This window comes from Camelina sativa, chromosome 3 (assembly GCF_030686135.1).
Source record: "Camelina sativa cultivar CO46 ecotype springtype chromosome 3, ASM3068613v1".
In the NCBI taxonomy this organism is placed as follows: Eukaryota; Viridiplantae; Streptophyta; class Magnoliopsida; order Brassicales; family Brassicaceae; genus Camelina; species Camelina sativa.
The window spans coordinates 10,015,046-10,031,517 of NC_141882.1; the positions used below are offsets into that span (position 1 = coordinate 10,015,046).

At 33.6% G+C, this 16,472-nt stretch overlaps 1 protein-coding gene, 2 long non-coding RNA genes and 1 pseudogene across 5 annotated transcripts; all 4 read right to left on the bottom strand.

Annotated features, from left to right (window-relative positions):
* Positions 1–394: 394 nt before the first annotated feature.
* Positions 395–2,060, bottom strand: LOC147946726 (uncharacterized). 3 transcript variants are annotated; one of them, XR_015595444.1, is made up of 3 exons: positions 1,868–2,060; positions 913–1,018; positions 395–823 (listed from the first exon to the last, which is right to left on the bottom strand). It is a non-coding gene; the product is annotated as an uncharacterized LOC147946726 (long non-coding RNA). The 3 variants fall into 3 exon arrangements; XR_015595442.1 differs by having other exon boundaries at positions 913–1,140; XR_015595443.1 differs by having other exon boundaries at positions 913–951; positions 1,868–2,056.
* A 2,808-nt stretch (positions 2,061–4,868) lies between these two features.
* Positions 4,869–8,106, bottom strand: LOC104778843 (uncharacterized; annotated as a pseudogene).
* A 3,228-nt stretch (positions 8,107–11,334) lies between these two features.
* Positions 11,335–12,498, bottom strand: LOC104776524 (uncharacterized protein At1g24000-like). The gene is made up of 3 exons (XM_010500613.3): positions 12,223–12,498; positions 11,847–12,131; positions 11,335–11,761 (listed from the first exon to the last, which is right to left on the bottom strand). Exons 1-3 carry the CDS (start codon positions 12,311–12,313, stop codon positions 11,508–11,510), a joined length of 630 nt encoding a protein of 209 aa, XP_010498915.1. The 5' UTR covers positions 12,314–12,498; the 3' UTR covers positions 11,335–11,507.
* Positions 12,499–13,231: 733 nt separating this feature from the next.
* LOC147946727 (uncharacterized) lies at positions 13,232–13,987 on the bottom strand. Its single transcript, XR_015586816.1, has 2 exons — positions 13,851–13,987; positions 13,232–13,775 (listed from the first exon to the last, which is right to left on the bottom strand). It is a non-coding gene; the product is annotated as an uncharacterized LOC147946727 (long non-coding RNA).
* Between the last annotated feature and the right edge of the window lie 2,485 nt (positions 13,988–16,472).

Sequence of the window (16,472 nt, forward strand, 5' to 3'; positions counted from 1 at the left end):
TTGGAATTATTTTCTCCCACATTGTTTCCCTCATAATCCACACATGGTTCCACCACCAAGTGAGCTTGTTTTGTTGTTTTGCTTGAAATCCCCTTTCTCACTTGTTGTTTTGTTCTTTTTCCACTGTATGTGCATTTGGTTTTCAACCAGGTGTATGCATGGTCCCCTCCGCTTTCACACAATGTTCCAATATGGTGGTACCACAGCGATGATGAATCAAGCAAAGGCAAGTGTCGAGATTTGTAAATTTTAGTTTTGTTTGTCTAAATTTGACACGCATGTTATCTGCTTTCTCACTTCTAAATAATTTGACTCCCATATTATCTGCTTGAAATTCCCCATCCCCCCTTTTCTCATTTCTGGTTTTGTTTGCCTAAGTTTGACCCATGGTATGTGCATTTTATTCTCCATCTTGAAAGCTTTATGAGTAAAAAACATCTTAAACGAAAATTGTTGTAAATGATAACTACTTATTGCTACACTGCAATAAGCTTATTCCACTGTATTTAACTTGTTAGATTCTCATCCATCACCATAAAGAATTTGACACAAGTTTTGATGATGAAGCGTGGGTCGTCCAAGTCACCGCGAGTCTTCTCGTAGTCAACAGTCCACACCCCGTGGGCTCCGTTACCGTCTTCCTTAACAATGACGGTCATGGTTCCTTCGAGCTTTTTGAAACAATCCGGGTTTTGCTACACCTTGTCATTGGGGACGGATTCTCTGATAGTCTTGTACCACTCTTTCGTGATCTGAAAGTGGCTCATTTTGTACCTTTTCCTTCTATTCCCCGTACCGGCCACATTGTCGATCTCTAACTCGGCTATGGTGAAACATGGCCAATAAGGGTTATAATCAAGAAAAATGTAATTTCAGTGAGATGTATGTATGTAGTGTAGAAGAGTTGATTACCATGGCCTTCCTTAGGAAAATTCGTCTTCACCATGAAATCTTGAAAAAAGACCGATGTTGGAGACTTAACGTCAAAATTAACGGAAGAAGTTCCTTTCGGTGCCATCTTCTCTAAATTAGTGATTTTACTTTTTCTTTTTCTTTAAAGTATATAGATGTTGTGTGGGTTTGATTTTTTTTATTTTATACCTCCTCCTCTGTCCCATCTTTTGTTTTACATTTTTTTGGCTAAAAGCACAAAAGTTAACAAATACTGTAATAAATATTTTATCATTTCTAAAAGTTCAACTAATAGAAAAATATATTACAGAATTTATAAACTATTAAATTAAAAGAAAATTATGCATAGAAACATGAGAAAATACTAATAATTGAAATAAACAATTTATATTTTAGGACAGAGGAAGTAATTATCTTCTCATGCATGAAGGTGTTTATATAGTGAAAATTACAGATTTTATATTTACCTAACCCCACCACCCAACTTTAATATCTCATGGGTTTTTTTCTAAATATTTGGTTTCACCCACTTAATTAATTACCAATGTAGCACATTGTGGAAAAAAAATCATCAACCTAATGCATCAATACCAATTATTTTCAATCAAGCAAGTATTTAGTATTATATGTTACTGATTTTTACAAAATACATTTTAAAGAAAATGTGAGTCATGTGAAGATAAAAGAATGTGAATGCGATGAAGTTATAATGGTATGGGCAAATTTAATTTATAATAAATCTTGATATTTCATTTAAATAATACAATGAATATATCTTTGAATTAAAGTACCTACTGAAAGAGTATATCTGATTTGCTAGAAACCATTTGGTCCGCAAAACACTGTATAAGGTAAATCTATATGTGACTACCTTGGTCCAAAAGAATTTGTAAATGGTTATGACTGTCTAACGATGAGATGTGTACGTATTACGTATAAGTAATGGAGTAGTTACCATTGCCTTTAGGGAGATCTAGTATGTTGATGCATGTTTGAATGAATTCGTTCGCCGGAGACTTTATGTAAATATCAGTAGACAAATATCTCGCTCTTCTTTGTTTTTGTTTTCTTATGGGGTATATGTTGTGTGGATTTGATAAGAATCTTCTCAATGAAGCTGTTCATATATAGAAAACAATTTCTGTAAATTACACTAATTCTTTTTACCTAACCCCACCATATAACATTTTCACCATATCGACTTTTTATAAAATTTAACCATAAGCTTAACAGATGTGTGACAGCTATATATATATAAAATCAGCAAAATTAATTCACCCAATTATTTAGTTAATGTTGTATTTTTTTTTTGTTTTGACAAAGTTAATATCGCATGTGAAACCTTTTTTAAGTTGGATATTTTTTGGAAAAGAAAAATGGAGATTTTTTTAAAAATATCAGGTTTTTAGTGTTTTTCTTTAGTTTTTTAAATTTCCAATAGTTTCACATGGGAAACTTTAAAAGACTAATGAAAAAAAATAAAATAACAAAACAATATTTCTAAAAACAAAATTAAAAAATATATATAAAGGTTTCTCAAAATTTTTTGAAGAGTAACTAAAATAATTACGGTATGAGTCTAAACAAATGTGATTGCTTCGATGGATATGAGACTTAATTTGTGTTCATCAATCTGTTCTTGAGTCAGAAAAGACAATGCTTGAGTGTGTGGTGAGTAACAGACTCGTTAGTCATTTTATACTTTATTACTCACTAATTGGTATTTGTCATAATGTAATAAAGTATATTCATTATGTACAATGCTTGAGTCTGTTAACGAGTATATTCATTGAATAGACTAACGAGTCTGATAAAGTAAATTACTTTATTACTCACTAATTGGTATTTGCTCATAATGACTAACGACTCTGTTAAAGTAGAATGGATATCTACGCGGAAGAATATTTTTATCTGTGGTGCTAATTTATTGAATCTGCTTAATTTTTTAGCAAGTAACTAAAACCATTCAACAAGCAAAAGAAAGTGACTAATTTTTGACTAAAAAAATCAATAATACTGAATTGATAAACTGGATCTTGAGCCACTAAATTGATTCTTCATCCGAGTCCAAGTAGCAAAGCAATAAATATTGTTGCTCATTGCATGAGATGATGGCAAGTCGTCTCGTCTCCATTGATCCGAATGTCTTTGCTCGTGCTCGACCGTCAAACTCAAACCACATTAATAAGTCATTACTTAGATAAGTTTCATAGAGACTCATGAGGATCCATAATATTTAACTTTTTACTTAGATAAGTTTTATAGAGATCCACACTTATATATCTTAAAGATTCAACTTTTTAAGTGCTTTGCTTAAGGAGATATTCGTCTATCTCTTTGAAGTTCTTGACAGCAAATTCCTTGATGACGTGTGGGTCAGCGATCTCATGGCTGGTCTTCTCCAACTCACCAGACCATTTCAGAAGGCTTCCACCGTCCTTAGGAATAACTATGATGTGGTTCCTTCGAATGTTTTGTAGTACTCCATCATTTCGCCACCGATGATGCTGTACAACATGCTTTTGTTCTCCAAATCCACTGCTTCGATCCTCTCATCCGATATCTTCACCAGTGGAGATCCTATATATATGGGTAAAAGTATAAACATAGATCAACTAGGGTTTAACTACGCTGAGTTATAGCGCATTAAGGGACATGACATGGATGGTTGTCTTATTAAAATCTCTAATATATACATTTCTTCCCATCTAGAACCACACTTGGTTTTTTGAAAAATAAATGTCTTCTCGAATGAAGTACTTAATCTAATTGAGTGCGACCACATTTATGGTTCTCTGTCCATTCAATTTTGCCATTTAGGAAATTATTAGAATCATGAGTAATGAATGGTTACAAATTAAGATAGAGTGAAACAATGTACCTTTAATTTAATATTTAATTGCCCGCGATAATGAAAATTTCAGTTTATTTCATTCCCGGATAAAATTTCGCGATCCGTCGGAAATCCGTCAGTTCACATTAATTTCCGACTATTTCCGACGGATTTCCGACAGTTCACATTAATTTTGCAATCCGTCGGAAATCCGTCAGTAACTCGACTATTACCAACGGATTACCAACGGTTTAGAGGTTAAACACCTTAATTACATAATTTCTCTTCACAAATATGCATATATTATGTGTTTATCTCACTCATGTTGTTAATTTTCAAAATAAGCATCTATATATTTAACTTATAGGAAGAAAAAAAAATTGAATGATAAGTAACAAATACTTTAACCATAACTTTTAATACCACATTACAACTAGTTTAGCCAAACAACTTAACTTTTTTTTTTCAAACACAAATTTTGAAGATTGTTGTATTAAAAAAGATTATTAAGCCATTAAAACATCATCCTCTATACATTTCCTATAAAATAAGTGTGTTTCAGAGCCAAAATTAGAGGTTTTACAAGATTTCCGTTGGTAACCCGTCAATATCTGTTGGGTATTTCTGACGGTTTACTGATAAAATAAAAAAAACAACCAAAAAATCACAAACCCGACGAAAATTTTATATCCGTCGAAAATGTGTCGGTAAATACTGACGGATTACCGACATGTACCTAATTACCGACAGATTTCCGACGGATATTGTTTGTTTCTAAGAGTTATTTTATTATATTATTTATTTTTAATAGATTTTTATAAATAAGAGATATTAAATTTATTTATAGGATCAATTTGAAAGTATTAAAATTTATTTATTTAGTTATAAGATATATTAAATTATTTTATTTATGTATTTTTTCAAAGAGATAATTAATTTATTTATCAGAGATATTTAAAAGTACCAAAATTTATGTATTTATTTGTAAAAGATTTTCAATTATTTTTGAAAGAAGAGATATTAATTTTTTTTTACTAAAATTTTGGAAAGAAAAAATTAAACTGGAATTAAAATTGAAAATTAAATATCTACTTAAAGATACAATAAGTTTAAGAAAAACAAACTATTCTGAATCAGAAGAGTAATCAGAAGAAACTGAGTCTGAATCATCTCCGTCAAATTCTCCAATTTCATCCTCTGAGTCTAAGTCGACTCTATCATGAGTGAATTGGGAGAAGTCAACCACGAGGTCAACATCAAAAGAATGCTCCACTGGGGCCATGTAACCAACTCCGCTAGGTTGCAAAGGATCATGATCGGCAACTCTGTATATTCTCCCTCTTGGGTTTATTTGTGTAACTGTTACCCAACGATCTGGAGCATTAGAAACGTGAGGGTATCGAATGTAGCAAACCTGTTACAAATAAAGTTATGTTAATAATTACGTAAATAAATTCTTTACATAATTATTCAATAAACCGATAATGTAATCATTACTTTGCTTATGCTCATCAAGCTGCTCCTCGGTATATGTCGGGTAGTAAGAGCGTATTAACGCCATGTAAATCCTATTACAAAACCAAAAAAAAAAACAAATTTTAGAAAATATGAAATTATAAATTTAAGTTTTAATTCATATTAATTTTAAAATGTACCTCTCATATTCCATAATATCCTCACAATTTGTGAGAATATGTAAGTGTGTATACTTTTGCTACGAAAGTTGGCGATTCTTTCTTGTCCCACTGAGTCTTCCTACTTGTCTAAACGAGTTAGGTACATATACCGAATAACTAGCCACTTCGCCTCCATCATCATGACGAGTAGGATGTCGTCTTTTTGTATGAACTTGGGCAGGGAAGTAAAATTCGGCAAAATGTGAGGCTTCTTCGTTTATACTTTGTGCTACAATAGAGCCTTCAACTTTGCTTAAATTTTTGACCTTTTTCTTCAGATGAAACATATACCGCTCAAAAGGATACATCCACCGGTAATGAACAGGACCACCAAGTTTAGCTTCTCACGGAAGGTGTATTGGGAGATGCTCCATAACATCAAAAAAAGATGGAGGAAATATCTTCTCGAGATTGCATAGGATCATTGGTATGTTTTCTTCCAAGTTACGAATACCGTCAACTGTAAGTGTTCTAGAGCATAAATCCCGGAAAAATGCACCTAACCCTATAAGTAAAAAGAATATCGGATTAATACTGTAAAACCTCTATGAATTAATTCTTTTACTGTATATATAGATAAAAATGTATATAATTCTTTTAAAAATGGCGATATTTAGAAATGTACCTGCAATTGCTTGGTAAAAGATGCTCAAATGCAAATGGAAGAAGTCGTTGCATCACAACATGACAATCATGGCTCTTCATTCCAGTAAACTTTCCTTCAACCATATCAACACAATTACGCAAATTAGATGCATATCCGTCAGGAAATTTAATATCATGGGTAATCCAGTTGAAGAACGCTTCATTCTTGCGCGTGTCTAACCGAAATGTCAGGACTGGACATCTCCAATTTTCTAGTACATGAAGCGGTTCGCGATCACAAATATCTGGCAAATCTAATCTAGACTTCAAATTATCTTTTGTCTTTCCTGGGACATTTAGAACAGTGTTCATGAGGTTGGCGAAGACGTTCTTCTCTACGTGCATGACATCTAGATTATGTTTCAACAAAAGATCTTTCCAATAAGGCAACACCCAAAAAATGCTATGTTTATACCAATTGTGATTGATGCCAGCACCGTAAACAACAACATGTCCATTACCACCACAATCTGTAGTCCTCTCTGCTCCAAAATCTCTTAACTGTTCCAGTAAAATATGTCCGTCGACTTCCGGAGGTGGTACATCAACCACTTGCTTATTCTTCCAAAACAATGTCCTCGAACGCCGGTAAGGGTGACGAGCTAGTAGAAATCTTCTATGACAATCAAACCAACTAGTTTTACGTTCATGCCTCAACTGGAACACATCTGTGTTATCTTCACAAGACGGACACGCTAACCTTCCATGAGTTGACCATCCAGATAGCATCCCATAAGCTGGAAAGTCACTAATCGTCCACATAAGTGCTGCACGCATCTGGAAATTCTGCTTGGTTGAAACGTCATATGTTGTAGCACTATGATCCCATAACAGTTTCAGCTCATATATCAACGGTTGCAGAAACACAACAAGAGATCTCTTTGGATGATTTGGATCGGGAACCAAAATCGAAAGGAAAAGAAACTCTCGACGCATGCACAAAGATGGCAGTAAGTTATAAGGTGTTACTATTACTGACTACAACGAATATTGCCTTCCATGCTTTCCAAATGGGTTGAAACCATCCGTAGATAATCCTAGGTACACGTTTCTTGGCTCATACGCAAAATCTGGATACACAGATTGGAAATGCCTCCATGCTTCCGCATCTGAAGGATGCGTAATCTCTCCGTTTGCATTGTGTTTTGCGTGCCATCTCATTGGACTAGCCATACGCTCAGATTGATATAATCGCTTCAGCCTTTCTGTGATCGGTAAATACCACATCCGCTTATATGGAACTGGAACCCTACCGCCTGTTTCCTGATATCTTGGTTTTTGACAAAATCGACACCTTATCCTATCTCCGTCTTCTCTCCAATAGATCATGCAATTATCTTCTCATACATCTATCATTTGATACGGCAAACCAAGACCGGCGACCAATTTCTGAATCTCGTAATATGTATCTAGAAAATGATTATCTTCAGGCAAAATGTCTTTCACAAAATCTGTTATCGCATCCACACATTCCTCAGCCAAATTGTAGTCCGTCTTTATGGTCATCAATCTGCTTGCAGATGATAAAGCCGAATGACTTTCCCTACAACCTCCGTATAACGACTGCTTAGCTGCATCCAGCATAGAAAAAAACTTGCATGCCTTTGCATTAGGTTCCTCTAATCTATCAACATTTTGACCCATCGATTGCATTTTTTCCCTATATGCATCATTCACCATCTCAATAGTATCCACACCATAATCTACTTCTGCTCTAGGTTCCTCTACGCTATCAACAATATATGGTTCGCTAGAACTAATATACTCTAGTCTTTCACCATGGAGAAACCAAATTTTGTAACCCGACATAAAACCATTGGAAGAAAGATGACCCCATACTAAATCAATCCTAATATTGTGAGAATTCCTGCAAATCGAACATGGACATTTCAACTTACGGGTTTGAAAAACGATCGGTTGTTGACATGCCAACTCCATAAATTCGCCTACACCACGAGCATACTCATCATTCAATAAATTTGATTCTGGATCGAGCATTGGTCCGTCTATCCAAGATCGAAAATAAGAAAAAGAAGACATTTTTTGTTTTTTTCTTAAAGAAATGAGTGAGAGTATGAGAAGGAGTGGTTGGTTTTTATAGAGAAAGTAAATTTCGTATCTGTCAGTAATCCGTCAGTAATTCTGAAATTTACAACGGCTATACAACGGCTACATTAATGGATACATTTACCGACAGATTTCTGACGGATATTAATTTAACTTGTCAGAAATCCGTCGGACACCAAATAAGAGAAACAACTATAATAATGGATACATTTACCGACGGATATTAATTTAGCTTGTCGGAAATCCGTCAGAAAGCGAATAATATAAACGGCTACAATAATGTATACAGTTACCGACGGATTTCCGACGGAAATAAATTTACAGGCGTCGGAAATCCGTTGGTAATAGACTAATATATGAGCGACAACAACAACGAATATATTTACCGACTAAATTCCGACGAAAGGTATTGACGGTCAAAATTTGGTCGGTAATCCGTCAGAAATGTTGACAGATTATTGGCGGACTGTGTCTGTCGATAAATTTCTGATGGAAAACCGACAAATCCTTCCAGCGTCAGAAATCGGTCAATATGCTATCGGTAATTACCGACAGACAGTTGCCCGTCAGAAGTGCCGTCAGTTATGACCTTGTTTTCTTGGAGTGGATCCACACTTATATATCTTAAAGATTCAACTTTTTAAGTGCTTTGCTCAAGGAGATATTCGTCTATCTCTTTGAAGTTCTTGACAGCAAAGTCCTTGATGACGTGTGGGTCAGCGATCTCATGGCTGGTCTTCTCAAACTCACTAGACCATTTCAGAATGCTTCCACCGTCCTTAGGAATAACTGTGATGTGGTTCCTTCGAATGTTTTGTAGTACTCCATCATTTCGCCACCGATGATGCTGTACAACATGCTTTTGTTCTCCAAATCCACTGTTTCGATCCTCTCATCCGATATCTTCACCAGTGGAGATCCTATATATATATATGGGTAAAAGTATAAACATAGATCAACTAGGGTTTAACTACACTGAGTTATAGCGCATTAAGGGACATGACATGGATGGTTGTCTTATTAAAATCTCTAATATATACATTTCTTCCCATCTAGAACCACACTTGGTTTTTTTGAAAAATAAATGTCTTCTCGAATGAAGTACTTAATCTGATTGAGTGCGACCACATTTATGGTTCTCTGTCCATTCAATTTTGCCATTTAGGAAATTATTAGAATCATGAGTAATGAATGGTTACAAATTAAGATAGAGTGAAACAATGTACCTTTAATTTAGATAATAAAACAACCAAATTGGATATATAGGTCCATATTTACTTTTATTTAATATTTTGTAAACGGTGGAGATGAATTTCTTACTTGAACAATGAATATCATCATAAATTATCATAAACTGTATGAATGATCGATATATATATATATATATATATATATGCATGCATACATTGGCGGATCCAGAAATTTTTTTGGATGGGGCACAAAATATCTATAATTAATTATAATAAAATTATATAAAATATATTTTTTAACAAATATAAATTTTTATTTCTAATGTATTTAAATATGAAATCCAAAAATCATCAAATACTAATGAAATATTATTTATCTTGGTTTTAAAATATATTTTCATTAACCGCATCAGTTCAAAAATAGACTTATGCGACCCGTTACAATGAATAGCTAACAATGTGGTTCTCCTCTCGACCATATAAAAGATATTTGACTATCGTTTAAATGCCACTATTTCCTTTACTATTTTTTTGATGATAATTTACAAATTTAATGAAGCATTTATTGTTTAAAATTATTTTAAACGAATAATATTTTACATTCAATTAGAATAATAATAATAGTCTACATATATTAGATATATTTAGAAAATTTTAGCTCCACAATTTCTCAGTTACAAATTACAATAACATGTAATTTATATGTAAAAAAAATTATTTGAATCCACAAATCTAAATATATTAGACAAATTTTAACTCTAAAATATGAAATGAATCACAAAATAGATAATATATGTTTACTAAGTTACTAATTGTACCAACATTTTGAAAATTCAATGTAAAATGTAATCTCTACTATTAAATTAAAATGATGCTTTAAAAAATTTCAAAAATTAATTAATAAAAGTAGAAGTTAATGTACTCAATCATGATAAAAAATTTAAAAAACATCTTGGAAAGACACAGGACCTGCCGAAGTGGTAAACCAAAAAGAAAAGAAAAAAATAAACTAAAAGAAAAGTTTAGGCATCGAACTTGGGGCACAAAAATTAGCATGGGGCACACTTTATCCAAATGAGCTAGAAGACTATTGGTAATGGTCAACTAATTTTGTTTTTAACTTAGTATGGGGCACGTGCCCCACCCTATATCAACATAGATCCGCCCCTGCATGCATAAGGTTCTAGATAAATAATGATACTGAAATAAATAATTTACTCTTAGCCGGATCCGTCACTGTTTCGCATATTTAATTTCATGTCAAATATAATTGATACTGGCCGGATCATCAGCTTCCTTGGCCAAATTGATTTTCCATCTGAGTCCAAGTAGCAAAGCAATAAATAATGTTATTGCATTGCATGGCAAGTTTCCATATGGTTCGTCTGGCTGATAGGCTCTTTAACGACTCTCTAGAAACAAGAAGATATTTACATAACGACTCTCTAAGATATATACGGTTTATTTTAACTTTTAGGAAGCGGTATATTTTTTATTATAAAATACGGTTTATTTATAAATCTCTCTGATACTCTGTATTGGTATTATAATGACAATGGGCATATTTGTATCTTGAAAGGCAAGTGACGTCCCTATATTCCTACTTCTCTGATTCTGAATCAGTGGCGGTGGAAAGATTAAAAAATATGTACTGTGGCACTGTGCTAACTGCTAAGTAACCATCATAAACGTATCCATACATAGTGGTTAATAGTAAAGGTCTTTTCAACCGACCAACTTAATTCAATTTTTCTTATAAAAGCACTTTTACTACCGTAAAATCGAGCGGAAGTAAACACAGATCTAGTCATCATTATGACGATACATTGTAAATACATAACAACGTAAACTATAGTGTAGATTGAAAGTGGTTCTGTAATTTTGAAATAAATATCTACTCCATAATTTTTTAAGGTAAAGGAGAACATGAGAATATATCTTCTTTATTAACAAAACAAGTTGCATAAGCCGCTCACCCAGTTGTGAAAATTATAATCATTCGGTCCAACAATAATATGCCAATAGATATTTTATTATAATATACGATCGAGTCCATACATCCCCAAAATACCAAACGTTTATAAGAGATCGTGCAGAATATACTGCAATAAATATATAGATATGTATGCCTTTTATTTAGACGACGTTTTGCAATGTAGACGAACCTTGCAAGTTAGGACGTATTTATTTAAGGATTTTGGCATCGAGCATCTTGAAGAGATAAGCAGCTGTGTTGAAGGGTAGATATGGGTCATCGATGTCATCAGAAATCTTTTCGAACACTAGGGTCAATTTAACGTGGCTACCATCACCATCTTCCGAAGGCGTAACGACGATGGTTATTTTGAACGTCTTGTAGTTCCTCAAGATAACACTGGAGATGAGGTTTACCGTGGTTTTTCTATTCGTCCAATCCTCAGCCTCGATCTCCACCTCATCTTTTATAGTTAAAACATAGTGATTAGGGATTTAATCGAGAGAACATGATGAATCAGTGAGATATATGTAATATAGAAAAGTTACCATCATCTTTTACTGCTTCCATGAAAGCTTTAAACAATTCTTCTGCCGGACACTTACGATTAAACTGAACAGTGCTGATGGAGATGTGTGGGTCGACGTGGATGTCATCAACGGGAATCTTCTCGATCTTGCCGGTCCATTTCACACGGCTGCCATCACCGTCATCCCTAGGAGTAATGGTGGTGGTTAATTTGAACGTCTTGTACTTCCTCAAAATTTCAGAGCTGATCACATTTATCGTAATTTCTCTTTTCTCCCAATCCTCAGCCTCGATCTCCACCAAATCTTATGTTGAAACATAGAAATTAAAGGTTTAGTCGAAAAATTAGTTAGCTGATTAATCAATAAGATGTATGTAATACTGTTGAAGACTTACCATTGTCTTTTAACCCTTTCATGAAATCTTTAAACAGGTCGTCCGCCTGAGACTTTATGTCAAACTCATGAGTAGATTCGTTTAGTGCCATTCTCTATTTTTGTTTTTGTTTTTGAAGTCTATGTTATGTGTGGGTTTGATAATAACCTTCTCAGTATACTGAATGTGGTTATATAGAAAGACAGAGGTTTATGACAATTACATTAAATAAAATCACCTAACCCCACCCATCTAACTTTTTCACTTTGTGGAATCTTTTTAAAACTAACCTAAAGCTTCAGTATTTGAATTGCAGACCACATTGATTTGCAGACGAATGTGGTACATGGGAGTAAATAAAATTTGCAGACCACATTGATTTCAACAGCCTAATTTGTGTATCGATTATCTCAATCTAGCAAGTGCTTTACGTAAATTACTTTGTTTTGAGATACATTTTTAGAAATATATGATCACTAGTAAAATTCTTCTTAAATGACTCTTGCTCTATGAGCTTCATGTTACACAAAACGCGTTTTATTATTTTGTCTTTTTATAGTATACGATTATCAACCCATGTGAACGTTATGAACTTAGAATATTTGTGCATAACCAAATTATTTTATCGGCTTAGTTTAGCTATTAACTTAAACCATAAGCAATTAATTCACATTTCTTCTGCTAAGAAGAAAACTCAAAATACTTTATATATATAAAAAAGTAATATCTTTGGCGAGCTGAAAAAACCTTTAATATGCATTTGACTGTATGGTCAACTTTTTAAACTTTTCCCACGATTTAGATTTGCCATTTTCTTATGTCACTGAGATTCTTTTATTTCTTATGTTTGGTATTTTTTCCATTTATTAACAAAACTAACCAAAATGGCCAAGTCAAGAGTTGTTTTACCCATTTGATTTTTATTGTATTTTTTCCATTTATTAACAAAACTAACCAAAATGGCACATGTCTCAGTTAGCCATTTGATAAAACGTGGATTAACCGAGCCCTTTTATTAGAATCATCCATATAACGAAAATAATATCATTTTATTTATTTATGCATAGCTTCATGGGTAAATACATCGTAACTTTTTAACAAATAAAACATGGTAAATGGCAACCACTATAAAAGATAACTAAAGCATAGACTGTAGTAGCTTAGATATATAACTAGATAGATGAGTTCCCACTTAAAAAAAATAGATCCAGAAATAAGTCCAATAAGGTCTTCAGATGATTTAGACACCCCAGGATAAGATCTAAGGATAAATTTAAAAAGTTTCTCGGACATCTCCTTAATAGTTTTCTCATCCATCTCCTTAACAAGAATTGCATCGATCCCTTGGAAGTACTTGACAGAAGTGTCGATGATGGAGTGTGGGTCTTCGGTCTCAGGACGGGTCTTCTCGTACTGGACGTTCCATATCACGTGGCTACCACCTCTTTTCCTAGGAGTAACGGTGATGATTCCTTCGAGCTTCTTGTAGGACTTGGAGATCCCAACGATGCTTATTTTTATCTTAACCTTTCTCTCCTCCAAATTCCCATCTTCCATGGTCACCATGGCCGTGGCTTTGATGAAACAAATCAATTAATTAGGGTTTTGTTTTCAAAACCAAAAAATGAATTGAATGAGATTCGAGTTACCGTTATTTTTCAACAGGGAGATTCGAGATCCCGAGAAATTCTTTAAAGAAATTGTCCACCGGAGACTCAACGTCAAAATCTCGAGTTATAGCACCATCCAGCGCCATTCTCTAATTTTTGTGTTTTTTGGTTTTAATAATAATCGTCCAAGGTGGTATATAGAGAGATAGTGATATGAAATTACATTAACTATTTTATCTCACACACTCATTTAACCTTTTCACTGTGTATAAAGTTAATGAGATTTTTGTATTTTGCGTCACCCACTTAAGGAGGGATAAATTGTGGAGACCAAACTAATATTTTCTGCCTAATGTATCAATTCACTCCAACTACGCTGGAAAATTATATATATATATATATATATATATATATATATGTATTATTTTATTTTGCTAGCAACGTATATTACCCCCGAGAAACGTAGCAATCAATTAATTAGGGTTTAATCAAGATTTACGAAGTGAAGACAGGTGATGAATTTTGAATGGCTTTGAGTAATGTAGTCGCAAATTACTCAACTTAACTTGAACTAAGTTACGTAGTTGATTCTCTTTATTTCCGGTTCGAGGAAAAGGTATAATGAGATTAAAAAAAAAAAAAAGGTTTGAATTATCATAACTTGGTGTGTGTGGTGAATCGTTCATGACAACACCTATCTATTTCCGTTGTGTGACTCACTAATTGTAAGTATTTTTATTCAAGGTGAGTCTGTTACATTAATGTGAACACCTATACCTTGAAGGAAATATAGAGTGTGAAGACCTAATTTATTTCACTTGCTAAATTTAGCAAGAAACTCAAACCATACGCAACTGATTCACATATTAGTATTACTTTTCAGTTTTCAAGAAGAAGAATGCGATTATGTGTACCAAATTACCAATAGGTTATTGAATGAAATAATGGAAGTGGTTCAGAAGAGAAAATATGTTACAAAAATTTATTAATTTCATTATTTAAAAAGAAAAAGTTAATTGTCCCTTCGGAGTTACAGAATAAAATTATGTGTGTTTAATTTCCTAGTATTACTATTTACCTTTTTGGTCCGAAAACCTTAGTAGATAATTATCTATTTTACTGTATTAGAGTTTTTTTTTTAACTTGGTAAATTATTTCGTATAGTTTTTTTTAACTTGGTAAATTACCAAGATTACTGTAGATATATGGGATTCCACTTTATTTAACTTGTTAGATTTTCATCCATCACCATAAAGAATTTGACACAAGTTTTGATGATGAAGCGTGGGTCGTCCAAGTCACCGCGAGTCTTCTCGTAGTCAACAGTCCACACCCCGTGGGCTCCGTTACCGTCTTCCTTAACAATGACGGTCATGGTTCCTTCGAGCGTTTTGAAACAATCCGGGTTTTGCCACAACTTGTCATCTGAAAGCGGCTTATTTTGTACCACTCTTTTGTGATCTGAAAGCGGCTTATTTTGTACCTTTTCCTTCTCTTCTCGTACTGGCCACATTGTCGATCTCTAACTCGGCTATGGTGAAACATGGCGATTAAAGGTTTTAATCAAGAAAATGTAAATTCAATAAGATGTATGTATGTAGTGTAGAAGAGTTGATTACCATGGCCTTCCTTAGGGAATTTCGTCTTCACCATGAAATCTTGAAAGAAGATGGATGCTGGAGACTTTACGTCAAAATTAACGGAAGAAGTTCCTTTTGGTGCCATCTTCTCTAATTAGTGATTTTACTTTTTCTTTTTCTTTTAAGTATGTCGATGTTGTGTGGGTTTGATTTTTTTTTTACATTTTTTGGCTAAAAGCACAAAAGTTAACAAATACTATAATAAATGGTTTATCATTTATAAAAGTTCAATTAATAGAAAAAAATATTGTAGAATTTAAAAATTCATAAACTATTAAATTGAAAGAAAATTATGGATAGAAACATGAGAAAAAAACTAATTATTGAAGCAAACAAAAAAGCCTAAAATATTTTATATTTTAGTACAGAGGAAGTAATAATCTTCTCATGCATGAAGGTGTTTATACAGTGAAAATTACAGATATTATATTTACCTAAACCCACCACCCAACTTTAATACCTCATGGGTTTTTTTCTAAATATTTGGTTTCACCCACTTAATTCATTACCAATGTAGCACATTGTGGAAAAAAAACTATTGACCTCCTCTCCAAGGTCTCTAACCCCTTCTCCAAGGTCTCTAACCCCTTCTCCGAGGTCTCTAAGTATATAAGTATCTTCACGATTGTTCATAATAACACATTACATTCATTATACATTTCATATACGGTATCAGAGCAATAACGATACCTAGACCTAATTTTCTTTTTCTCAGCCGCTGTTCTCAAATTTTCTTTCTCATCCTCTCCTACACTCTCCTATCATGTCGTCCACAGACACCAATGATTCTCTCCCCGAGGTCACACCCACCACTGAAGTTGTGCCTCTCACAACTCCCTCTCTGCTCAACACCAACATGACTAACGTCACCAAGCTCTCCTCCACCAACTACCTCATGTGGAGCTGCCAAGTCCATGCGTTGCTTGACGGATACGATCTTGTCTCGTACCTTGACGGATTTGTTGCTCCCCCGGACCCATGGTGACCACTGCCGATGTCACCTCTGTCAACCCCAAATACA